The sequence below is a fragment of the Rhyacophila brunnea genome, unplaced genomic scaffold (assembly GCF_057557595.1).
Source record: "Rhyacophila brunnea isolate RB1 unplaced genomic scaffold, BYU_Rbru_1.0 scaffold_21, whole genome shotgun sequence".
Lineage (NCBI taxonomy): Eukaryota > Metazoa > Arthropoda > Insecta > Trichoptera > Rhyacophilidae > Rhyacophila > Rhyacophila brunnea.
The window spans coordinates 12,822,275-12,849,585 of record NW_028232871.1 but is presented as its reverse complement, the minus strand read 5'-3'; the positions used below and the strand labels follow the sequence as shown (position 1 = coordinate 12,849,585).

The following is a 27,311-nucleotide window of genomic DNA, read 5'->3' as shown; positions in this document are numbered from 1 at the left end:
TCCATGTCTCGTAAAAACAAATCTGTTAATACAAACCTCCACACTGTGAACGCTCATGTGATCTTATTAGGATCGGACATGGTCAGGGGATAATTCGCTCTAACCCTCGATTTGCCACCATGTGGGAAGTGCTGCCGAATATGATTAATTCTAATTATTGTATTAGAAATTAGATTTGACTTGTTTGCTGTTGAATTGACATTAATTTCTTCAAGTAGCATTCCAGTATTAATTTTGCTCAGTACAAAATATAATTGAACGTATTTTTGCTTTACAGTTTCTAGTATGATTAGTCCAGACACCTCATTGAACAGCTATCTGAGGAACTATGCAAACTTACGAGGAACGAAGGCCATGTGTCACGAAGGAGGATGCGGAGTGTGCATCGTCACCGTGACCGCTGTCCATCCTGTCACCAAGAAACCAGAAGTCTTTGCTGTTAACTCGGTAAGAACAAAAAATCCACATTATTTCTCTGCTCCAAGCTATCTTATAAATTTTATAAATTAATTTTATTTTTCGGGCCCCGGGAGGCGTGATCTATATAGACCTTATGGTAAATCAACCCCTATGAACAAAATTGGAAAGCACTAGCTGATGCAAAAATAAATTATATTCAATTCAAGTGTTATTGTGAATAATTTTAGTCAATGGTGAAAAAATATTAGGTAATATATTATTATATTATGTAGGTAAGTAATTAAAATTAAATATGTCCAAAGGGGTCGCTATGGTTACTGGCGTCATCCTAGAAAGGTAGATAATAAGGTTACATGTAAGTTGTACGTAAAACATTTCACTGTAGCACAGTTCGACGTGAGCCTTCTTATTGGAAAGAGATGACCGTATACCTACTATACGGTCTCCAATTTTATTAGATTCAACATGTGTATATACCTCCCAAGTGTCACGTAGTCTTTTTAGCAGAGCATTGGAGCGGAGCTCGGAGCAGGAGCACAGAGCAGGAGCACAGAGCAGGAGCACAGAGCAGTGGAGCACAGAGCAGTGAAGCAATGGAGTTTTACCCGCAGCAGGAGCGGAGCCATAGTACACAAACTGTGTAGTGCTCCACTGGTCCGGATGTTTATTATTAAATTTTCATCCTAAAATCCAATGTAAATAAACTTTTTGAAATACGGCAACACTGATGAGTGATAAATAACCTCACTTTTTTTGACAGAAGAGGCAGATAATGAAAGACGGTTTGCTGTCAGTTTTGTTAAATAGAAAAGAAAAAATAATAAACCTTTTTTTAATACTACTTCTTTATTTAATTTTTTAACACGTGTATACATATAATACCCGGAGTGAAGCAGACCCTGGAGCGGAGCTGGAGCAAGTATTAGGTCCCGGAATGGAGCTGGAGCGGAGAAACTCAAAAAAGGGTCCGCTCCAACCTCTGCTTTTTAGTATAATAATGCTTCTTTTTGAGATACCACTACACTTACTTTTCCCTCCACCACCCGTCACGTCTCTGTTAAAGAATAAAGATTCTTCTGCATAAAGAATATTTGGCGCTATTCAAAGTTCTGCTGAGTGTCCCACGAACAACTTCTTAAAACCTTGGCTGGCATGTACTACAGTGTAAGTGATTCGTATACTACTGCTATACTAATGTTTACTCTGTTGTATATTAAATTTCAGTGTCTCGTATCCATTCTGTCATGTCACAATTGGGCGATCACGACTATCGAAGGGCTGGGAAACAAGAAGAGTGGCTACCACCCCATCCAGAGTAGGCTCGCTGGCTTCGACGGGACGCAGTGCGGCTACTGTAGCCCTGGATGGGTCATGAACATGCACAGGTCTTTACGAATCACTTGCACCTATTTCTAGATTAAATATGTAAAATTTTAAGTTTTACAATTTTGAAAAACTGTAAATTAAGACATGATATTTGGTGTGCACAGAACAGAATATTAATTCTGAGTTCCCTGTTGGTGCACCTTCGTAAAGTTAAATATTTAGGAATTTACTTACACTAAAATTTAAATGTTTTTTATTAGTGCTTATTTTAAACTATCGTGACAATAACTGTTTACACATAAAAGTGCTGACTGTTTCTCCAATCTCATTCTTCAAGAGTAAGCGAGATGCGATGTTGTCATTTTATAGTTCTATTTGATAGGACATATTGAAAATCGGTTAACCTCAAAATGAGTAGTTTGTTATTTTACCGGCAGGTTCGCCATTATCGTTTTTCAGCACAGGCGCAGACCTTACTTACGCATTAAAATTCAGAAGCTTCCAAACATGTTTGATTCATGCAAACGATCTTGCCAACTGCAGGAGAATACATGTTTTCCCATTCATTTTCTTACTGTGCACTGTATCACACATTATCCTGCAGTTGGCAAAATTGTGTGCATGTGTGCAACAAGTTTGGGAGGTTCCGAATTCAACGCGCAAGTAAGATTATTTTCGATCTGCGCCTGCGCAGTAGAGCGATAGAGAGCGAGACAGCGATAGAGAACATGCCGGTAAAGAAACGAACTACTCATTTTGAGCTCCGATTTTCAATACGACCTGTCAGACAGTAGTATAAAATGACAACCTCGCGTCTCGCTCACTCTTGAAGACTGAGATTGGAGTGACAGTCAGCACTTTTACGTGTGAACAGTTATTGTCATGACAGTTTAAAATAAGCACAATTGCCGACAGTAATTCCATGGACGTGTACAGGCGCTATAAAGCTTCATGACTTAAATACAAATGAAATAGTTCATGCAGTAGTAAAACTTGGGGGATCTGTGTTCTCTGCCCCTACTGCTTTTTTGCCTTCCAGTGCCCCCCTTGAGTTTAATAGCACCCCTAAGGATGCAGTAGTGCACACTTTACATTTTTCACTTCTTATTACGGATAATTAATTATTGATTTTATTTTGACCTTAGAGATTACGTGTATATTTGACAGATGGTGAGAAAAGGATAAACAATTGATATTCGAAATAAAAGAAAGTGAAAAAAAGTAGTAAAAATAGAAACAAAAGAGTGTCACATCATTTAGTTTAGAGCTATGTTGCCAACTCTAGAACTGTCATAGACAAATTGTCAATATTTTACCACTTTTCTATTTCAGTCTCCAAGAGAAGTACAAAACTGACATAACATCCAAACAAGTGGAGAACTCATTCGCTGGTAACATCTGCCGATGCACCGGATATCGTCCGATCCTCGACGCCTTCAAATCCTTTGCAAAAGACCCGACGCCAACCATCCGTCAGAAGGCCCAGGACATTGAAGACCTAACAGGAGTCAGTATCTGTAATAAAACTGGTCTAATCTGCACAAAAGTATGCGCTGATTATTCTCAAGATGGCGAGTTTTGTATTGTGAACGCTGAGAGGCCTTTTAAAGAGATGGTTTTTAATACGGAGATGCTGACATTAGCTGACGATGAGACAAAATGGTTTAAGGTTTATAATATGGAAGATTTGTTCAATGTGCTCGACAAAGAAGGTACGGAGTCGTACATGCTGGTTGCTGGTAACACTGCCCAAGGTTTGTACATTAATTGAATAAGAATTGCTGCCAAGAGATGGTAAGTTGATAATTTAGGCAGTTAGAGGTAACAACGGATTATGTGTCTTTATATTATAAATATGTATGTTAGAAAAAATTCAAGGCCATCCGATATGTAGAACATGCTCATAAAGCAGAAAGAAATTAGCATTATGCCTAATTTTAGAAGGCATCTCAAACTTCATATTACAATTACTCCATAACATGGTTTCGAGACTTACCAACTTTTGGCAGTAACCCCCCCCACATATTATAATATTATATACCATCAAAAACAAGTCTTTTCAAACTACGAAGGAGGTAGGCGATGGGGATCTGAAAATATTGTGTTCACTTGGTCATATTATTATATAGGTACAGGAATGCCACAAGAGCGCTCTACAATTCCGTCCACGCAAGGCCAGCCATAGAAAATGAGCATGTATACATATTGTACTTTACACACATTATACTAGTCACAGTCAATTTTTTAAATTAATTAATTAAATTAAATTAAATAATAATTAATATATTGTACACACACTGCCATCTCTCAGAATCATGGTGAAATACTTAACCAAATACAATTCTTTATTGAACATACATAATTTGAACAGCGCTCGAAATGGAAAAATTTACGAACCGGAGCGCTCAACAGTTTTCTGAAGATTTTTACATAGTACAGTTATCAAAGTATGTGTTGTTTTCATAGAAATAAGTGTATTAGATTTTCTATTATATGGCCTATCCAACTCAGACGGTCAAATTATTTATTCCACGAGACGGAGCGATAATTTTACCGATTTCACGAACAGGAACGGCGCTCCGGTGCGTTCCGGTCCATTTTGAGCCCTGAATTTGAAAACATCTCATGGGTATAATAGGGTATATACCCACTTTAAGAAAAAATAAATATGACACCCGATGGGACTTGAACCTGTAAATGCTGGATTCGCACCAGTGTGCTTTTCCAATTACGCTATGGGTATCCTACTTTAATTATGACAATTTTATCAAGTAGTTCTCACATTAAATGCTTATCAAATTCTGTTACAATTTTTTATGATATGACCGTCTTTAAATATATTTCCAAAAAAGATAATATATTTAAATGGTTTTATTTTTTCATCGAAATTTAATGCCCGCCTTTCATCGGTTATGAGCCCACATGCTCTGTAAAGGCCAAAAACTAAGTACTTGGGGTACTTTTCTTTTGTATCATTCATACTCAATCTGGAGAAATACAGTTGAACTTGGTTATTACGAGGAAGATGGGACCGACTGAATTTGCTCGTTATAAGCATTACTCGTTATATGGTTGCATAAAATTTTACGCGCCAGGTTCTATTATATAACATAAAAAATCTGAAAACCATCATAAAAATCCCCGAAACAAGCATAGCATTCATAAACTACAAAAGAAGTTGTTTATTGTAATGAAGTGCTGAGCCACGGGCACTGGTAGGTACCTAGTGACTTCACAAAGCTTGGAATTTTTACATGCAATTTCAACCATAATATGTGTGCGTGGATACTTTTTCAATGTTGTCGGCGAAAACACCAATTACGTACTTAGACACTTAACTAGTGTTATAAACGTAATCCGATCCCGGCGGTATCGGTCTAGTAAACTCCCGGTCGGATTTTATTGCTTAGGATCGAAAATGTTGTTTTTAAACGATCGACACATTAACAGTTTTGCTCGGTATACCCGAGAAGTAGCTCGTTATAAAAGTGAATAAATGTATGGAAAAAAATCATAAACTAAAATGTCAATGAATGTTTCCTCATTACATCCGAGATCTCGCTATTAACGTGATCGTAATAACCAAGTTCGACTGTATTGTGTTTTCTTTTCTCATTCTATAAATCAACATTTTACGATCATGAAAAAATATATTATTAATTGCATAACTTTTTAATAGATCTAGTGTTAATAATTATTATTGGGCGATATTTGTGATTCCAGGTGTTTACCACATGAACAAGCTTCCTAAAATTATGATTGACATAGCATCGGTGGCTAAGCTGAGAGAGTTTAAGAAGAATGAAGCAAATCTGGTGCTGGGGGCCAACATGACGCTGAACGAAATGATGGAACTCTTCCAGGATGTGTCCAAGAGCAAGGACTACTTTGCGTACACTGCGCAGATGTATAAACATATGGATTTAGTTGCACATATACCAGTGAGAAACGTAAGAAGACATGTTTTATTGATTTGCTTCGTTAATTAGTTTGGTCAGTACCTACAACATTAAAACTATAATTTTAATAGAAATTTGGATATATTTTAAGGGGAAACCAGGATCACAAAAATAACAGAAGCGGGTTACCTTCTGGGTGTGATTCTAAGAAGGTATGATTCTCAAGTGTGGAGAAATATGCGCTAAACTTAAGCACATGTTAAAAAATATGTTATTATCAATATTTATTTACGTTTGTATTAAAAGTTTGTCGCATAAACGAAACATGTATTCAATATTGGTAGTATTTGAGAACATTCAGGGTTTTCATATTTCTTTTATTTAATGGCCTGAAAATCTCTTCTTGGTCGTTCCCTCATTAACTAATTATTACGTCAAAAAAGAATAGTGGTCAAAGTTATGAAACTTTTAACGGAAATATCATCAAGAAAATATACTTAGGTGTAGGTATGTGGGTAAGTGCTGTCAAAAATTGTGCAATACAATATTTTCAGCCTTTGAACAAAACAATTTATTTTCAAAGTACTTAAATATTATATTTATTTTCCAAATAATATATTTCAAGTCTTGGGAAATGGGAAATAAAATCCAACGTGATGCGAAGAAAATGGAAGACATTTTGTTTTGTTTGCCTTTTGTGAAGCCAACAAAGTGCCGAGTAGGTTAAAAGATATATATGAATTTATAATATCCCAATAAATGTTGAAAATGGACCTCCTGTGGGTCTATTCTATACTTATCAACCGCTAAAGTGATAAAGTGATAGATATTATCAAAATTAGGGTAGTTTTGTATCAAAGTATTAGCACTTATTGTAACAATAACAATACATTGTTTGTATTGTTGCAATAAGTGCTATATTTTAACAGCAGCAAGAGAGGCGCTGTTAAAATGTAACGCTTATTGCAACAATTACAACCAACGTATTGTAATTGTTACAATAAGTGCTAATACTTTGATACAAATCTACCCTAAGTTTGATAATATCTATCACTTTATCACTTTAGCGGTCGATAAGTACAGAATAGACCCACTGATGAAGACATTACTTCAAGTGACTCACTTAAAAATTTAAGGTAAAGGATGTTACCATCAAAATCAGAGTTGTACGATTATTTTATGTTAATTGGAAAAACAGCGTTAAATTTGTTACCGTATATTTTATTATAAACATGGTATAAACAACCCAACAAAAAAAAATTGTTTAATAAAACGTGTTCTAAACTACCTCTACAATCTCCACAACAATCAACTGAAATGTTTAACTGCCAATATCTCTGCACACCGTTTTCTGGATAACGCTACTTTTCCGCATATGAGCTCAATTATTGTAGACTTGTACTCTGTAATTTTTTGTACTCTTCATTTACTAATCACCGATATCCATTATATATTATATGATTCGTAAATCTGTCTTTTCCATATCCTGATAATAAACCGACGACGACACAGGGCTCTATCCCGGGCTGTATCAGTACCTACTCAGTACATTAATATCAAATGACAAGTGTAAAATTAATATTATCCATTGACATAATGCTAATTATATGACTTCATTTATATTTCTAGATTGGTACGATTGCTGGTAATCTATCTATCAAGTATCAACACAATGAATTCCAATCAGACGTCTTCCTTCTCTTCGCCACAGTGGGGGCTGTTTTGACAATAGGTTTGACATCTCATTTCTATTATTATAAAATACAATGCTGTTAATAATTTATTAAGCCTATTTAGGAATCAACTTTTCTGTGCGTAATGCGAATGACAACGAAACGACATTCATTTGTTTTCAAAATCTATCATTGAGTAGTATTCAATGAAGTAAAGTAGACGTTTCAAAATTGGAATATCCAGCATGATAAAAATGTTACATTTCAAAATACGCTTAATGTTGTGATTATGACACAATATGCTGTCACAGTAAGCTGCCGCTACGGGGAAAAAGTGTCTGATGTCATTTTTCTTGGTGTTTAAAATGTTATCAGGCTAACGCTCCCATCCCATAGCACATGTTGAGCCTTTAAACAAACATTGTTAGTTAGCGAAATCTGCCGAAATCACCGGAACAACAATGAGGTCACCTCACGCGTACCGCGCTGCATCGACACCCGCATGACTCAATGATGGTTTTTTTTATCATTTTCTACATGGATTTTTCTCCTTTTCGCCTTTTCTCTATGGATTTTCTATTAAATTATTATCTATTATCTATGATCTGCAGGTTGTGCTCTGTTCAAAATACCATCTATGAATGCAATATCGCAGGTACTTTTAACTTACGCACATGTAGAAATTGTTGAAATTAATTGAAATTGGCATGGATAATGAATAATAATTCAAAATACTAATATGCATTACAGTTGGTACTCTCCATCATTGAATTTATAAAGACGAACGTTTCGAATCGTACAAAATATTCTGCGGAATGATGAAACCATGACTAAATTTGTCACCAGAATGATGGCAGAATGTGACATGATCATAATGTATTCGAAGCATTATGGTTTTAATGCATATGACATATGACAAGCTACTAAGGTCATAAATATCGTCACACGATTTTCGGTGTTTTTGAAACACTCCCCCCCACAAATCGTCAAAAAATCTTTTACCGCACCGTGTCTTAATTACATCATATTTTTTAATTGAACTATTCTCCAAAATCATCACATTATATTCATGTATGGCGTGAATGTATTGATAAGTCTAAAAACATTAATTCTCAGGACAGCTCTTTGTAAGGTTGCTTTTCTATGGTAAATCAGGAATGTTTTTAAATTTTAGTTTGTTGAGAATTTATATACATTTTACTAAAATTTAAAAACATCCAAAAACGTAATATAATCTGATTTACCACAAAAAGCCAAACGTACAAATTGATGCACTTAGAACAGATGTTTTTAGACTTATCAACATATTCACGCCTTACACGGATATTATAAAACCCCCTCTTAGGGTGTGATGTGATAATTATATGTGTACCCCGGAGGCATAGGACATCATGTCCATTTTGAGAACTTTACAGGAGAGCATAAAAACAATTTTTTTTTGTGTTTTTTTAAATGTTTTTGAAATAAAACGCAGTTCTTTAACTTTTTATTTTATTTATTTATTCAATTAAACCTACGAAGATGTTAAGAAAATAAAAATTTAAAAAAAATGTATAAGTAAAACAATTTATAATGGACATGATCCCTGTCCCCATGTCCCTCTAAGTAAATATACATAACATTGTGGAAATATTGGACATGATGGAGGAATTTAAGAATAATATAGTAAACGAAATATAATTTTATTGTACTTCTGAAATAAAAAAAATTATTTACAATATTCCACCAAAGAGTTAATATGATTCGTTGTAAGTCTTCTTCTTCGGCCATATCCGCCTCTTAGCTGGAGCATATGGACGCCACGTGACAAGAATCTCTGTCACTCGCCAGTCGTTTTGCATCGTTCCAGGTCAAACCAGCATCCCGTAGCTCCGCCATATACACTCTATAGATGGTATTTAGCGGCCTTCCAGGACGCCGGAATCCGGTTGGCTTGAAGAACAGGCAAGCCAGGTTGAAATCTCTTCTGGCATCCGCAGCACGTGGCCGAGCTAGGTCCAACGCCGCCTCTTCACTCTCAGTGTGATGATTGATGCACTCTCGTATCTCCTCGTTGCTCCTAAAGTCATACTACAGCACACCCGCACACCAAATATCCGTCGCAATCTGTTTCTGTTATCTGTTTTCGAAGCTCAGTATACGATTTCTCTGAGCCTTCGTAAGGTGCCATGATTCGCTACCGTAAAGCAGCACCGTCAGAATGCAAGCGTCGGATAGGCGGCATTTGGTATTGACCGACTACAATCGTGAGTCCCAGACATTCCGCATCGAGTTGAATGTTGCTCCAGCCATTCCCATTCGGGTAGCGAGCGCGAGCACTCTCTCACAAATGCCATCACCCGTGATGTGTACCCCCCAGGTATTTAAAGCTGTCGATGCTTTCAATATTTTGCCCCTCGCTAATCAGAGGGAAATCTGGATCAGGACAGGTGCTGTTGCATAAAACGTTGGTTTTCTTCTCGTTGATTTTCAAACCAATGCGAGACGAGTTGTCATGCAACATGTCGATTATCTCCTGAATATCCTCATTTGAGTTGACCAATAGGACACTATACCATTATACTTTTTTATTATTAATGGGTGGACAATATCAATGATTACTTGTTTAGTCTTGTATGTTATGCAAAGGGTATCTTCTTTTAATGCCATGCCCTAGCGGAGGTCAGCCACCATCAAGGCGATCTTAACTTTGTCATCTGCTACCGGGAATAGTTCAGTGGAGCTGCACTCGTACTAATCACGAAGGTTCTTAAGCCATGAAATGCGGTGTCATCCTCTGCTACGCTTACCATTGTTCTTCCTTGAATGACAAGCTGGGGAATGCTGTACTTTTGTCCTCTCATAAAGTGGCCGAGGTACTGTAGTTTCCTGGTTTTGATACTACGCAGAACTTCTTGGTCCTTTTCCATTCGATTGATAACTTCAACATATGTCATCCAGTCAGTGTAAGGAATTTTGAGATTGCGTCTATTCACATCTCGAAAGCTACAACTCTCCGTGACATCTCTTCTTCAACAAGCTGTTGATCGAAGATTAATCGAAGCTCTCTGCATGTAACAATGTATTTCCCTCTATTGCAAAATTTCGGGTATCATTCAAATGTTCCCTAATCGTTACTGTAATAAAATAATAATTGGTGGTAATAATAACATGTAAATTATGTATGGAGAATAAACTTGTGTTAAATTATATGACTATAGATACCAAACAACTGATTCTAACACTTCAGTACTTACTTAAGGGGGGACATGCTCGTCGAAGGTCAAAATTGAGTTTTTATTGTATTTTCCCAAATTTAATAAAATACAATAAAAACTCAATTTTGACCTACGACGAGCACGTGGGCCCTTAAAAATATATTATTTCTACTGTAGATAGGTTCATTATTAATGTAGGTGTGAATATTTACCTGGTGGTAGACATTCTCTAGGATTTTGAGCTGATGTTGACGCCAACAACATTATCCATTTTGCACGCGAACTCATTATTTCCTTTTAAACTTAAAAATGAAAAACTATAAGAACATAGTTCCCACACCAATAATAGATACTAAATTACAAAAATATGGGTCTTTTATATGAAAGTAGCTGCTATATTTCATGAAATTGACACTCAATCATCATCCAATATCAGTTACCATAGATTAAAAGTGAAAAAGTTCTTAGAAGCATACAACGATATGTGGATATGATGTCATTGGAAAAATAAATAATTAGAAGCATATAACTACATGTCCACATAGTGTTATATGCTCCGGATATAGTGTTGTCTAATACACTACTATTTCTGTTATTATACCGAATTGGAGATACTGTTATATACCCCTAGATAGAGGAAAAAAAACTTAAGTATTCCTGTGTTGAAAAGTCATTTTCGGCAAAAATGGACATGATGTCCTATGCCTCCCGGGTACAGATTATTACAAATTCTTAAAAAAGATAAAGAGAAAATTGATATTCATAAGACCCATACCGTCTCTACTAGACGGAGCCTAAATATATGCAAGTGAAGCCGAAAAATTGGACTCATGCTCTACTGTTTAAATTAGTTACAATTCATTTCACATTTAATTTGTAGACGATATGCGGTAATAATGAGTAAAGATGCAAAAAAGACATTGAATATTTAGATGAACTATTACAAATACTTTAAACAAGTACCTATATCATTTGAATCTAAAAGTGAAACCAAATATGCCATAAACAAGCTAAGTAGGTACTATATTATTTCAATTCCAATCCTCCAACATAATTAATATTAGCTTTGCTCTGGCTATCAAATCACCAAAAAAATAGCAGAATATATCAATCTTTCAAGATTTGATCGATTCCTTTTCCTCCACAGCCGAGAAGGGTGGAAAGACAATCAACAAGACACTTCCAGAGTATTTGAAGACCGACATGAAGGGCAAAGTAATTCAAAGCATCGAGCTGCCTCCGCTCGATGAGGATCATGTCTTCCAAAGCTACAAGGTAAAACAGATTAGCCAATAATCAGCTGTTCGTATGTCTACCATTTTGTTATATTGTGCATTGTCTCACAAACAACAAAACAAATTAATTAAAAATATTAATACAATAAGTAAGTACCTATCTGTTTATATTACATACCCATATTACAATAATGATACATAATAATATGTTACGCCGAATGTGCGAAATTGACTAGTACATGAAATGGGCAAAATGTTGGCTAATTCATGTAATAGTCAAGCCCGTTGCCTTATTCATGAATTAGGTAAATTATCTGCCGAGTGCGTGAATTCGCCAGGGTATAGAATTCTTAAACTGTCAACATGACAGTAGAAAAGGTAAATTTAATACGGATGGTTTTATTAGTTATAATTGTATATAATATAATATTATTATTATTAGGTTAGGTTAGGTTTTGTAATTCTGAATTCAACTGAATGTCCATTTTGAGGTTAGCTAACAAGTGTCAACAAACTATCAAATCATACTATCACAAACAAACAATCGACCATTGCACGATTGATACCCAAGCACGAATCAAATTGCAAAAATATGTTTTAATAAAATTCTTCCGTTATAGTTCATAGTTCTAGATTTTTTTGGGCATAGTAAATGGATATGAATGTCATTGTAGTTATTGATTGGTATATTGTTATATAATCAATGACATTTGACACATTTGGTTAGTTTGATTAGTTGCAAAAAACACCACCGGAGCGCGACCATCTCTTTTGACCAATGCATGAGATTTTGACACATTTGGTTTAGTTGCAAAAAACATTATCGTAGCGCTACTATCTAATTTGCTTAATGCATGAACTAGACAGAAAAATTACTGCCGAATTCATGCATTCGGGAGATATTTTGCCTAATTCATGAATAAAGCAACGGGCTTGCATTTTTCATGATTTAGGCAAAATTTTGCCCATTTCATGTACTTAATAGTCAATTTCGCACATTCGGCGTAACATATACAATACTATAATTATTTTTAGACCTCTGTACTATTTTAATTGACATATGAAAAGATTGATGGCAACACACTTTAAGTCTGAACAAACTAAAGACTATTTTAGAAAACAAGTATAAGTGTGTCATTATAATGCACTGCCTTTTCTCATTTTAAAAATCCAAATTTTATGACCACCTAAAACACATTATTATTAAAAGAGTATTTTTTAAAATTTGAGAATAAAACAATTCAGTTGACAATAGAATACAGTCGAACTTGTTTATTACGATCATGGAAATAGCGAGATCTCGGATGTAATGAGGAAACATTCGTTGACATTTTAGTTTATGATTTTCTCCATACATTTATTCACTTTTATAACGAGCCTCTTCTCGGTATACCGAGGAAAACTGGTAATGTGTCGATCGTTTAAAAACAACATTTTCGACCATAAGCAATACAATCCGACCGGGCAGTTAACTAGACCGATGCAGCTGGGATCGGATTACGTTTATGATACTAGATAAGTGTCTAAGTACCTAATTGGTGTTTTCGCCGACAACATTGAAAAAGTATCCACGCATGTGGTTAAAATTGCATGTAAAAAATCCTAGCTTTGTGAAGTCAGTAGGTACCTACCAGCGCCGGCGGCTCAGCACTTCATTACAATAAACCACTTCTTTTGTAATTTATGAATGCCATGCTTGTTTCGGGGATTTTTGCGATGGTTTTCAGATTTTTTATGTTCTATGCTTAAATAGAATGTGGGGCGAAAAATGTTATATAACGAGTAATGCTTATAATGAGCAAATTCAGTCGGTCCCATCCTCGTTATAAGCAAGTTCGACTGTATTTAATAAAAGTGGTTTCTTTCTTTCAATTTTTCCTGATGATTATTTCCAGATTATGCCCCGTGCCCAAAATGCTCACGCCCATGTGAATGCTGGTTTCCTATTCAAATTCGATAAGGACAAGTCCACGGTTATTTCGGCCAGCATTGTCTTTGGCGCCATTAACCCCCAGTTCATCCATGCGAAGTCCACTGAACAGTTTCTCGTCGGGAAGAATTTGTTCAACAACGGCGTGTTGAAGTCTGCAGTGGAGATGTTGGCCGGAGAAATCATGCCTGATGATGTACCGCCAGAACCATCTGTTGAGTACCGGAAGATGTTGGCCATTGGGCTATTTTACAAGGTAAATAATTACTACTCTATTCAAATCCGCGTTCATGTCTTCGTAATAGCATTGTCTTATTCTGCTAATGTGAACGTACATTTTCGTTCAACCGTATACACTTTCGACATATTCTTTATGATTGTGACTGTCATACAAATCGACTGGTGAAGGTTAGAAACATTTGTGTGATTGGGTTTGATCGATGAGCAGGGAAACACATGTGAACACTAATTTTAATATCCGCTTTTTTGAGATGGTTTTACATAATGTTATTTTATGAACGTGCACCATGACCAGATATTTAGTCCGCTATATCGAAGTTTTATTATATTAATAATAGTTATTACAGCGTTAACGGTCCCCGAAATATATATACTATTTTTATTGGTCAGCAGGTGTAAAAAGGTTGGGAAATACTGCTTTAGAGTTAACATTGGGTGACACTGTTTTATCCCAAAATTTTTCAATTAATACTTGCTAATAAATGAACCCATGAAGTAGAGAGAAATATTTTAAAAGAATAATACAGACATGTAAGCCAAAAACATTTCTGTAGAATTTCTTCAATCAGATAATCTTACTTTCCAGTGTGTGCTCCACATTAGTCCTCCCAATCTGATCAGCAACCATTTGAAGTCGGGCGGAACCGAATTCGACCGCGGCGTTTCACACGGCAAGCAGGAATTCGAAACGAAGAAGGAACTGTGGCCTTTAAGCCAGCCCATCAATAAACTGGAGGGCGTGGTGCAGTGCTCGGGAGAAGCCAAATACGTCAACGATATGCCGACTCTGCCGAATGAAGTGTATGCCGCTTTCGTTATGTCGACTGTCTCCAATGGAAACATCGATAAAATTGACGGAAGTCAAGTCTTGGTTAGTTGATGATTTATGTTAACAATTATTAGTAGGTAGCATTGGTGAAAACCTAGGGGCGGCAGGTTATATGAAAGCATGGTGAAGCAGGCTAGTATGGTGATAAAGTATGGTGAGGCGGGCTGGTAATCAAGTTGCGGCAAAAATTCCACGTTAACATTATATTATATGGGTACGTTATAATGACCAAAGTAAATCCTCCGTGATGCCCTGATTTTTTTTTATCACGTTGCTATTTCTCGTAAGTTGTCGGCTATTGTTCGCCTGCTTCATGCAGTTGTATGAGAAAGCCGATCCCTTGCCCCTCTTTTTATTTAATACCTCTATGGTGAAAACCCTTTACTAGACGATTATTTAAAGCCTGCCTTGATAAAAAAAAAATTGTATATTACATTATATTAGCAGTAACAGACTGTATGTATATACTATAATGTATATTTTCAGGCAATGAAGGGTGTGGTAGCATTGTTCACTGCGAAAGACATACCTGGAATAAACAACTTCACTCCGCTTACAGTTCCGTTCATTGAACATGTTGAAGAAGTACTCTGCAGTGACAAAATCCTCTACCATGGACAACCTGTTGCTGTGATCGTAGCGGAGACGGAAAGGCTTGCCAAATTAGCCGCAGACATGGTAAAGGTCACTTACAAGAACACCACTAAAGACCCGCCACTTTTAACCATCCGGGAAGTTCTCAAATCACCGTCTTCCAAAGATAGAGTGGTGAAGAACAAGACTGTCGAAGCTCAGAGGAAGGGGAACGATGTTAAGGAAACATTGACGGGAACTTTTGATATCTTCGGGCAATATCATTACACTATGGAAACGCAGACCTGTGTTTGTGTGCCGATTGAAGATGGTATTGATGTTTTCTCTTCGTCCCAATGGATGGATTTAGTTAACATTGCGATTGCAGATGCGTTGAAAATACCGGAGAACAGGTTGGTGTAGTGTGACTTTTATATTCTGGCCGATATGTCATCGCAGCCAAGTACTAACACTCCCTTAAATCTTGCTACTTCAATTATAACAAACTATGACGCAATATCTCACCAAGCTTCAGATGAGTGAAAATGATTTTAGTTATAGTTTTTCGCAAGCTTCAAATTTATTTATTTTAAATATAATGACCATAACAAATTTTATATTTTATTTTAATATTTCCTAATTATTCAAACAGATGTCACTGTGTGTTTAATTTTTTTGATTATGCAAATCAATCAACAGTGGCTAGTAATTTGTGTTTAAAGTCGGATGTGATAAGTCGCGAAATTTGTATATGTAGCCTGTCGATCACGGCCTCATAAAGCGAGAAAACTCGCTGAAGGCATAGAACCGGTTAATGGCGGCACTTTTCCTAGTGACGTCACTGATCATTTGCCTATTCTACGTGTCAGATTGAACCACCATTGATAAAAAATGACAAAGAAATGGGAAGACTTTCATAATTGTTCTGTTTTCTTATAGTATCAACATCAATATTCGCCGACTGGGTGGAGGTTATGGTGCCAAGATTACGCGGGCAGGTCAGATTGCGGTGTCATGTGCGCTAGCCGCGACTAAACTGAACCGACCTGTAAGAATTGTGCTACCGTTTGAAACTAATATGGCAGCAATTGGGAAACGACTACCGTGTACTGGAGATTATGAGGTATGATGATAAATTATATTTTCACTTCTATTCTCCAGTCTTTCTATTTTTACTACAATACTAACATTAAGGCGATGTCCTTACCTACCAGAGGCACCTAGCGGAAAAATACGAAGCTTGCAATTTGAGACATTTGTAATAAAATGTGAATTTGTTAAATTGGACCCTTTCTTATTATGACATATTATATTTTATGGTCATATTTATTATTAAAATTTAGTTTATTAAATTTTCTAAGCATCGCCTAAGAGATTTTTGACTAAATCATAGTTTTATTATTTTTTATATTTATTTTAAAAAACATCGATTTTCATAAAAATATAAATGTGTATAACTCGAAATCCTTTTTATTTATTTACTTAAGTGATTAATGGAGATAACAGCTTTGACCCCGGATCACCATAATGCCTCAAATACATTATCATCACGTTATGTGCTGTGACAGTAATCTGCCGCTACGGGAAAACAGTGTGCATTGTTGTTTTTCTTGGTATTTAAAATGTTATCAGACTGACGCTCCCATCCCGTAGCACATTTTGAATCTTTAAACGGACATTGTCAGTTAGCAAAATCTGCCGAAATCACCAGAACAACAATGAGGTCACCTCACGCATACCGCACTGCATCGACACCAGCATGACTCAGTGAACACTTTTTACCATTTTCTACATGCCTTCACATTTTCGACTCATGTCAAAATGACGAAAGACTAAATTTATCGCCTTGCCAGCATGTGACAGCACATGACGTGATCATAATGTAATCAATTCTTGACAGGTCATGGGGGCTTCGCTGTCAAGCTTTTCTAGCCATTCTTTGACCTCCGTGACTCCATGTGTTTGCTGAGCCGTTATGTAACCAAGTATTTAATTGTTAAATTTAAGGTGGCTGTGAACAATGATGGAATTATCCAACACATGACAGCTTCCATCTACCAAGATAATGGATGCTCATACAACGAAAATATGTCGCTTCAAGTCCTGGGCAGTTTCTTCAACTGCTATGACTTTTCCACATGGCACGTGGAAGCCAACAGTGTCCTGACAGATACACCTTCGAACACGTGGTGTCGGGCGCCAGGTGAAAAATTAATGATTCTAATAATGAAGTCACCGAACGTCAGTGGCGAAGGGTGGAGGTAGGCTGTTAAGATCCAGCATAAGATGCACATTAAACTTTGTTAGTCATACGTATTTGGTTTTATTGAACTAAAACTACAATTTACAGATGATGTTGGTTAGTTTTTAAAAATTAATTAAACCCTGCCTAAACCACACCATAATAGTTTTGGTATACTTTGGGCAATACGACAAAATTGTGCACACGTTTTCAGTCATAGTACTTATTTGTTTTCGTTGGATTAAAAATACATATTACATGTTGATACCGGATGAAGGTCTCCCACAGGACACCACCTCAAAGGACGGACCGAACCATCAACTTTCCCATAACACCACAGCCTACGTCCACTCTTCGCGGTTCTCGCAACCCTCGGCCAAGCGGAGCCCGCCTCTCCTCAAATCCGACTTTAAAATTCGTCTGCGCTCCCGCCTAAGCACAGATGCGATCTACCGAAAACGCCCGCTCGAAACAGCGCCGTCGCGAGAAAAGCTCTCTCTCTCCCCTCAGACGCCAAGCGATAAGCATCTCCAGCCCAGCCCAAAAAAGACCGCGTCGGCAACACGCCAAGCCGCAAGCCCTGACTCTCTTGCCTCGGACGCCAAGCCAACAGCCAGCAAAAACCGCGTCTACAACCCACTGCCAATGACAATACCCTAACGACGATATAATAAACTCCTGCCGGCATCGACAACGTACGTTTCTCTCAATTCAAACCCCGCTTCTGGCCTGCTAGTGATACGGCCTTCACCATTCTCCTCGACAGAGAAAGGCCGGTATCAATGTCATATTGTTGGTTCATTTTTTTTAATTCATTAAGCCATGCCTATACTAATCCGTAATCGATAAAAATTATTCTTCTATCTATAAAATATCCAAAGTTATGTATGATTTAATTGCATAATTTTAGATATTTTATATATTATAGATCAGTATTTTTTGACTATTACCTATTCTTGGTTTTAGCAAGGTTTAATTGAATTTTAAAATCTAACCAACACCATCCTGTAAATTATAGTTTAGTTCAATGAAAACAAATACGTATTACTGACAAAGTTTAGTGTGCACTATTTATGGCGGATCTTAACAGCCTACCTCCACCCTTCGCCACTGCCGAATGTAGACAAGATAGAATAAGGAAACATAGAAACATCAAGGAGACAGGGTTCATTAACTTAACCTCATGAAACATGTTGAGATAAATAATTAATGACATTACAAAATAGTGCAGAAATGACCTACCTAAAACCCATTCACTGCTGACCAGTTAATTACCACAACTCGGTCAGTGATCAAGACACGCCTGGCGTGTAGCAATTAGCATGATAATTAAATGTGGTAATTAACTGGTCAGCAGTGAATGTATATCTGAGGCGTCTAATTACAAAAAGCGACAAGTCCACAATTCAATATTTTCGGGAAACAACGTTTTTATGTTTCAAGCTTCAATTATTTTTTTTAACGTGAAATTATTTTTTCCGTTGTATTCTATGTCAAAATTAGAACCAAATGGCAGTTTTTTTCAGCCGATAAACTCTTAAACGTAATAAATATAGGCAAAATAAAATTGGACGTAGCGCTATTTGTCCTTCACTTTTTAATTTATCCTGCATAAGGCACATATTTCCGTGGCACTGTCATGAGTTTACCAGATGCTACGGCGTGGGAGACGCCCTTTTCAATATTGAACGTTCCCTTATTGGTTGACTTAAACACGCGCGAAATCAACCAAGCTTTAAATAATATGAAACACGGACTTAGCGCTTTTTGTAATAAATCGAAACTTAAAATATGTTTTTTCGTAGGATTATGTCGCGTTTTGGAATTTATAGATCAATACATATTGTGTAAAACTATACAAAGAATATGTGCGTATTTTTTTCTCGATTTTGACCAAATGTGGACTTATCGCTTATTGGAATTAGACGCCTATCTAATGGCCACATGCCATTCGTGTTTTTATCACTGGACGTATTAATGTAACATTAAAATTATTAACAAAAAAGGTTGGATTATCTATAAAGGTTATTACACTAAAAATATATTTTTAATATCCTCACAGGTTCCACGGAAGGTATCGCGATGATTGAGCAAATCATGGACCACATCGCCACAGTGACGGGTTTAGACCCTGTTCAGGTTCGCCTCAACAACATGATGCCAAAAGACAACCCAGTCCCAGAGATGATAGAGTCAACAAAGAAGTGGGCCGATTTCGACAAGAGATCAAAAGAAGTGACAGACTTCAACACGCGAAACCGCTGGCGAAAACGAGGAATAAGCATCTCACCGTTGCAGTATCCATTAGAATACTGGGGAAACTTTGCGGCTCTGGTGTCGATATACCATGGAGACGGTACAGTAGCCGTCGCGCACGGCGGAATCGAAATGGGTCAAGGAATCAACACGAAAGTGGCACAAGTCTGCGCTCATTCGCTGGGTATAAAGTTGGACATGGTTTCCATTAAACCGACTAATAATCTGACAGCGCCAAATGCTATAACATCTGGAGGTAGCATAACCAGTGAAACTTGTGCATTCGCCACAGTGAAAGCTTGTGAGATTCTCACCGAAAGACTTGCCCCGATCAAAAAGGCAATGGGCAATCCTACTTGGCAGGAGTTGGTTCATAAGGCGTATTTCTCCGGTGTCGATCTATGCGCACATTATATGTTCACTGTGCTCGATGGAGTGAAGACTTATAATATCTTCGGTGTGACAGTGACGGAGGTCGAGGTGGATATGTTGACTGGCAATCATCAAGTGTTGAGAGCCGATATCTTGGAAGATGCAGGAGAGAGCATGAGTCCAAATATAGATGTCGGTCAGGTAAATCTTTTATTACTGATTAGTTTTCCTAATTTAGTTGATTGTTATAGTAATATTTTTACAATTATTTAATTACTATGATCTTGTGCTTCGAGAGCAGACATTTATTTAAAAAGTTAACTTTCAATAATAAAAAGTTAATTTTCATATCGTCGGTGTTTTGTAAAAAGGGCGAATCAACCATTTGGCGAAATAGAGATTTTAATGAAAATACTATATGTACCCCACTAGCTTTGTAAAGTAGCATTTTGGTTAATTCGCCCTTTTTACAAAACACCGATATTCTTAAATTTCTTACATTCTTAAATCTTGTGAATTTGTTGAATAAAAAAAATATTTTTTTAAATTATTTGCAAGTGCAAGTATGCTATAACAAAAATTTGGACACCGGTAATACTTTGATTTAAAATACAAAAGCCGATTGCCAAAAAGCAACTCAATTTAGTAAAGCGTCAATTACATTGAGCTTCTTTACGAGCTGTTTGTTGGCGAATTTACAATCTGCCTGTAAAGTCGCCCAATGTAATCATCGAACAAGCTAACAAGCAAGTTGTAAACACTCTACCGAGAAAAGTTGTAAAGCCGGTCAACTTTACATGCTACACGCCGGTGTGTGGGCCTACTGCGTCTGCGCAGTAGAGAGCAGTAGCAAAATCCCGGTAAAAAAACGAACTACGTTCTGTCGAATAGTCGCTGGCTTGTGGCTTCTCAGCGAATGGAAAGTTTTGTGTGTAATCATTAAATCGCAGTAGCTGAATCGCCCGCTTTTAAATTGTCCACAAATAGCTCGTAAATAAGTCAATTAACGCTTATGCGCTTCAAAGAATGTTGCAAGAACCATTACATAACTTCGTGAAAATTCGATGGGACATATATAGCTTAGTGGTCAGGGCACGTGGGCGTAAATCCAGGTTCGAATCCTGCTGGGTGTCGTATTTTTTTTCAATCTAGTGGTTAAATAGTTTTCAGAAGTGTTTTCAAATTATGTATGTTCAATAAAATAATGGTATAAATATTTTCAATTGTTTTGTGCTAAAATAGTATTGTTCCAAATTTGACACGAATTGGCCAAGCAGAGATCTCAAAATAGATATGAGTTGTCTAATTTCAAAAAGCAATAAGTCCATATTTGGTCAAAAATGCGAAAAAAATACGCACGTATTCTTTGTAAAATTTTACACAATATGTACTGATCTATAAATTTCAAAACGCGACAAAACCCTACGAAAAAAAATATTTTAAGTCTCGATTTATTACAAAAAGCGCCAAGTCCGTGTTTCATATTATTTAAAGCTTGGTTGATTTCGCGCGTGTTTAAGTCAGCCTATAAGGGAACGTTCAATATTGGAAATGGCGTCTCCCATGCTATAGCATCCGGTAAACTCATGACAGTGCCACGGAAATATGTGCCTTATGCAGGATAAATTAAAAAGTGAAGTTCAAGTAGCGCTATGTACAATTTTATTTTGCCTATATTTATTACATTCAAGAGTTTATCGGCTGAAACAAATTGCTATTTGGTTCTAATTTCGACATAGAATACAACGGAAAAAATAATCTCATGTTAAAACAAATAATTGAAGCTGGAAACATAAAAACGTTGTTTCCCGCAAATATCGAATTGTGGACTTGTCGCTTTTTGTAATTAGACGCCTTATATAATAGCTGCTGAATAACTATTCACGATCCTACAATAGGTCGAAGGTGCATACGTAATGGGCCTCGGATATTGGACTTCGGAAAACTTGACCTACGATAAGAAGACTGGAGAACTGTTGACGACACGGACGTGGACTTACAAACCGCCCGGTGTGAAAGATATCCCGCTGGAATTCAACGTTATGTTCAAACGCAACGCTCCTAATCCGGCCGGTGTGTTACGCTCTAAAGGTAATGATATAATAATAATACCTTTGTACATCACTTCTGACAATATAGACCAGGGGTAGTCAACCTTTTTATATGGGTCTGTTACCGAAAGTTGGGGCGATCACAGAATTACGAAAGATTGTGTGTATTGGTGTATTTTTGAAGAATACAGTATTCTTTTACAGGCTGTTCCTTTTTTGATTAGTTCGATTTATTTTCCTAAATCAAAATGAAGAATCTCCTTTTTTAAAAGTCGATTTAAAAATTTGAAACATCCTGTTTGTAAACAATGCATGTGTGTGAGTATTCTGGTCACCTCAACTTTCGGTAACAGACCATCTAAGGAAGAAGGCAGTAACTGACTCTCACTCACTTTCGAGATAAATGACATAATGTGTTTTTTCTCAAACTTTAGTACTGTGAATTAATAAAAAGGTGGTAATTTTTATTAGTAGGATGTTAAAATACAAACAAAGTAATAATAAACAAGCAGTAACTGCAATGAATAGGTGCAATTACTGCCTTTTTGCTAAAAAAATGTATTATTTTAGAAGATGTCTATTTTTTCACTAGGGATTTTGACAGTATTTTAGTGATAATACTGATTTTAAAGTGAACTGAATATAAAGCTTTCAAAATTACCTAACGGATGGCATTCATAAGTCAATTTCACAAATTTTGCGAGTTACTGCCTTCTTCCTTAGAAGGGCAGTATACCTACCGCCCACTTTTGTATCTCTGTTAGTAGTAAAATTTTCTAAGCACCCACCGGTTCCACAGTAATGATGATTTATAAAGTAGGGAAGTCACATTACTTTATAAAATTTATACAGCAAGTTAAAGCATATTATAATTACCACACTGCTGTCATTGGGCCTTATGGCGTGATGTAGTGTTAAAAAGAATGTATTTATAATAAAATGTTAAACTATAATCAAAATGTGTCTTTACAGCCACTGGAGAACCACCATTTAACATGTCCGTTGGTGTTATATCGGCCCTCCGTCAAGCGATCACGTCTGCACGATCTGACAAAAAAATGCCCGAGAAGGAGTGGTATAATATAGGTATACACATTTAAATTAATTTTCATTAATACTGATTAATAATTTTGATTGACACAACCAACAGCATGGCCCCCACAAGAGGGTGGCTGACAGGGCTCTAGCCTGGGGGCCCGGCGTGGCAGGTTGACCAGATAAATGAGATAAACATGCATCACAAAATTTCTCTAATAGTTAAAAAAATCACAATTTTGCTTTCAAAAATATCTGATTGTGCGACATAATTTTTGATTATTGTGCGTTGCTCGATAAGTTCATAACTTCATAAGTGGATGTACCTATTCAAAGATACAAAAAAACGCTAATACAGTGAACACCCTTCATTTTACCTCGAACACCATTTATAAACCCCTACTGTAGAGCGTCACACTGCCTTTAGCGACAGGCAGGGGCCCCCGCCAAAGTTCCTGGTCTGTGGGCCCGCTTCAGATATGGGGACCATGATCAACAGTGGTTACTACATGCTACGGACTGCGTTTTCCATACTTTTAGATATGGGACATTCGTAAACACTGCACAGCATACATGAAGAGTGGAGGTAGGCTTTGGTGATTCAACATAAATAGAGTACCTACACTATACTTTGTCAGTCATACTTTGAACTAAGAATACAAATTGCAGATGGTTTTTAAAATTCAATTAATAACAAATAAAATTCAAATAATAAATTATAGATTGACAAATGTTTTTTTGACTATTATCTATTATGATTAGCAGACAGGCAGGGTTTAATTGAATTTTATTGCATAAAGGTTTTTTTTAGTTAAACATAACATCATTGCTGCCAAAAACTGTTAAGTCGATAATTTAGGTATTGAGGGCTAACAACGGATTATGTACGGTATATATAATATATAAATATGTATGTTAGAAAAAAATTTTAAGGTCATCCAATATATTATATAACATGCACATAAAGCACAAAAAAATGAGCATTATGCCTGATTTTAGAGGTCATGTCAAACTTGAAATTGCCATTACTCCATAAAATGATTTCGATACTTACCAACTTTTGGCAGTCTTCTTCTTCTTCTTCTTTCACCCTGTCATGACCCAGTATTGGGGAATAGGGCAAGTTCGCGCCACATCCCTCGATCAATCGTCAACTCTTGCACCTCCCGCCATGCCAGACCTGCAGCGCGTAGACTGCTTTTGTAGCACCGCTGCAGGGTGAGGGAGGGCGGCCACAACGACGGAACTCTTGAGGCTATTCCACAAAGGTACGAAGTGCCGCACTCTTTGACTGCATCCGGAATACGTGTCCCAGCCACTTAAAGCGTCTCTTCGTGATAATACATAAGACTGCTTTCGGCCGCTATCTAGGGTAGGAAAGTATCCAAGTATTAGCACTTATTGTAACAATTACAATAAGTTAGTTGTAATTGCTACAATAAATGCTATGTTTTAACAGCACCTCTCTTGGCTGCGATAAATTTTAGAGTGAGATAGACAGTTTTGGCAGTTCAGACAGCTAACTTATTGTTACAATAAGTGTTAATATTTCGATATTCTCCTACCCTAGTTAGCTGGCGTAAAGGCCGAAAGCAGTCTTGTGTATAGAATAGACGCGCTGATTTACCACAGAAAGCCAAACGTACAAACAGCTGCTCTGATAATTTATGTTTTTAGACTTATCAACATATCGTCACTGTTCTGGCAGAAGACACTAATTCGAAAAAATGAAATATTGAGTTAGTACCAAAATGTTCCTTATTTCAAACTTTACCGTCTGGAAACCTTCTTAATAAATAAACAGTCTTTATTTTAAAGTCATCCTTTTTACGATTACTTAATAAACTCACATGATAGACCATTATTTCAAACATTTTAACAACTTCAAAGTCAAATTACTCAAAACTAGTATTCTCCAGTTAGTGTGCTGCCAGAACAGAGATGATATTTACACCATACATGGATATTATGTTGCAATTTGAATATCATTACAACCTTGGACTATTGTACAATATCAATCATTTTCTATTGTTTATAGTAATATTTTTCATGTAATATAATATTTTCTTTTTTCTCTTTAGGCATTCCATACAATACTGCAAACATTGTGGCAGCTACTGCAACTAAAATAGAAGACTTCCAGATATAAACGATAATGTGACTGCTTAATCTACAAACAAGCTAACTTCACTTTTGACCAAAAATGAGATTTTAGTTGCGATTCCATTAATTCCAATGGCAATGTCATTCCGCTTAAGTTCTTTAATTGAGGCTATTGGTTTCAAAAACGGTTATCTCCATAGACTGTTTAATCTACAAACCAGCTAACTCCACTTTTGATCAAAAATTAGATTTTGATGGCATTTTATTATAAAGCATGTTTTCTATGCTCACACAAAATTTCAAACTCCTAAACCTATAAATAATATATGCGTTATCATTCTTCAAACAAAACAGCCGACTGCAGGTGCCAAATTTCCAATATCGTAAATGGAACAAATCCACTCTTTATATTAATTTTCTTTATATATATAAAAAGGAAGCTAAAGTAGTGTTTATTGTTCATAGTGCAGCTCATTTTTAAAAAAAAACATGTATTTTTGGCCACTGAAAGGTCTGTAGCACTGCAACATGTCTAAGACAAAACAACGCGGATGAAACAAACGGAATCTGCTAGACTTAAATTGTGGAGTGTCCGGGTATGAGGAATGTACCCGGAAAACTGCAGGAGGGGGGGGTCTGTGGTTAAGTGACAATAAACTATGGGTAAGTAGTAGGCGGGGTAAATGTGGAAGTCAATGGCGCTGTTAGATTTTGGTAACTTCGCCACCTCCTACCGTCTTTAAAATCAATAACAAATTATTATGATGATGATCCATTTCACCCCCCCCCCAAACTATATTTCTGTGAGATCAAAGTTCAGCAGGTCGCAATTTAGATAATGGTATGATTCTATTCATGTGATGGTCACAACTGAATTGAGAGTGTACATTCAAATGGCAGTGATTTTACTTGTGCGATCATGCAGTGACTTCCTGTGGGGGTAGGCAAATTGAGCGTCACTTGGAGGCGGCAGTTACTCGAAGGGCAGCAAATCGAGGAGAATCATTAGGTATATAATATAGAAATAGGTAGTTACAGAAACTTAGCAATAACAAAAATAATATCTTTCCATTAAAAAATTCAGCTCACTGGTTGGAAACAAAATGTATAAATTAACGTAAAAGGTTTAACAGGACTGTAATTTTTTGTCGGGTTCGCAATGTCTAGTTTACTTCCGTTGTACTTGGACGTCACGTCCTTGATGACCAGCAATGGCATAAGCAGATTTGCGAATTATATTTGAATTATAGGTAGGTACATAGTACTTATCTAATTAATTTAACCACATATTATTGCCAGTCATTCGCGAGTTTTGAAAGTTGTCAGGTGTATTTTTACATGTATCTGAAACCGTGGACTCGTAATATTGTCTATTGAAGCAGAGATGGCATTTAAATTAGATTTAGTGGTATATATCGAGGGTATACTGACAGAACGCATTATTTCAGTTTTTGCTGTTTTTCTGTTTTAAATGCCAAAATGTATACAATTTTCCGCTGGTAAAACGCACAAAGTCATAGGATATAATGGTTAGAAAATAGAAACATTATTAAATCATATTGTTATTTTTTTATTCTGATAGAAAGCATGATAATGACCTAATGCGTTCTGCGTATATAAAATACAGGACTTGTAACATGTCGTATATTGTGTTTGCCATAAAGTTTAGTCTTTATAATGTAGAAAAAATGTTTTTAAATCATAAAAAAATCTACATGGGAGAGTCCTTTTTGCGATTCTCTCAGAACTTGTTTTAATGAGTTAATGCTTTCTGTCAGTATACCCTCGATATTTTGTTGGTAATGTATTATACAACACATTTCTTAGATATTGGAGCAGCGCTCGAAATGGAAAAGTTAACGAACCGGAGTGCTCAACTATTTTCTGAAGATATTAATATAAGTACTCGTTGTTTTCAAATTTTATGAGT

General features: G+C 36.4%; 1 protein-coding gene across 1 annotated transcript; it reads left to right on the top strand.

The window, feature by feature from the left end:
* Positions 1-354: 354 nt before the first annotated feature.
* On the top strand, positions 355-25,427 carry LOC147070740 (uncharacterized). Its single transcript, XM_085949244.1, has 15 exons — positions 355-447; positions 1,645-1,805; positions 3,079-3,500; positions 5,470-5,696; positions 7,275-7,377; positions 11,663-11,790; positions 13,646-13,936; positions 14,507-14,791; positions 15,236-15,735; positions 16,262-16,445; positions 17,330-17,525; positions 19,627-20,393; positions 22,091-22,283; positions 23,216-23,329; positions 25,360-25,427. The coding sequence occupies exons 1-15, from the start codon at positions 355-357 to the stop codon at positions 25,425-25,427; spliced, it is 3,732 nt and encodes a 1,243-aa protein (XP_085805370.1).
* Positions 25,428-27,311: the final 1,884 nt, after the last annotated feature.

Excerpts from the sequence above, each read along its gene's own strand:
- LOC147070740 (XM_085949244.1), top strand. The coding sequence starts at position 355 with ATGTGTCACGAAGGAGGATGCGGAGTGTGCATCGTCACCGTGACCGCT. Across the intron at positions 7,378-11,662 it reads GGGGGCTGTTTTGACAATAG|CCGAGAAGGGTGGAAAGACA; the intron begins GTTTGACATCTC and ends TTTCCTCCACAG. Across the intron at positions 14,792-15,235 it reads TTGACGGAAGTCAAGTCTTG|GCAATGAAGGGTGTGGTAGC; the intron begins GTTAGTTGATGA and ends GTATATTTTCAG.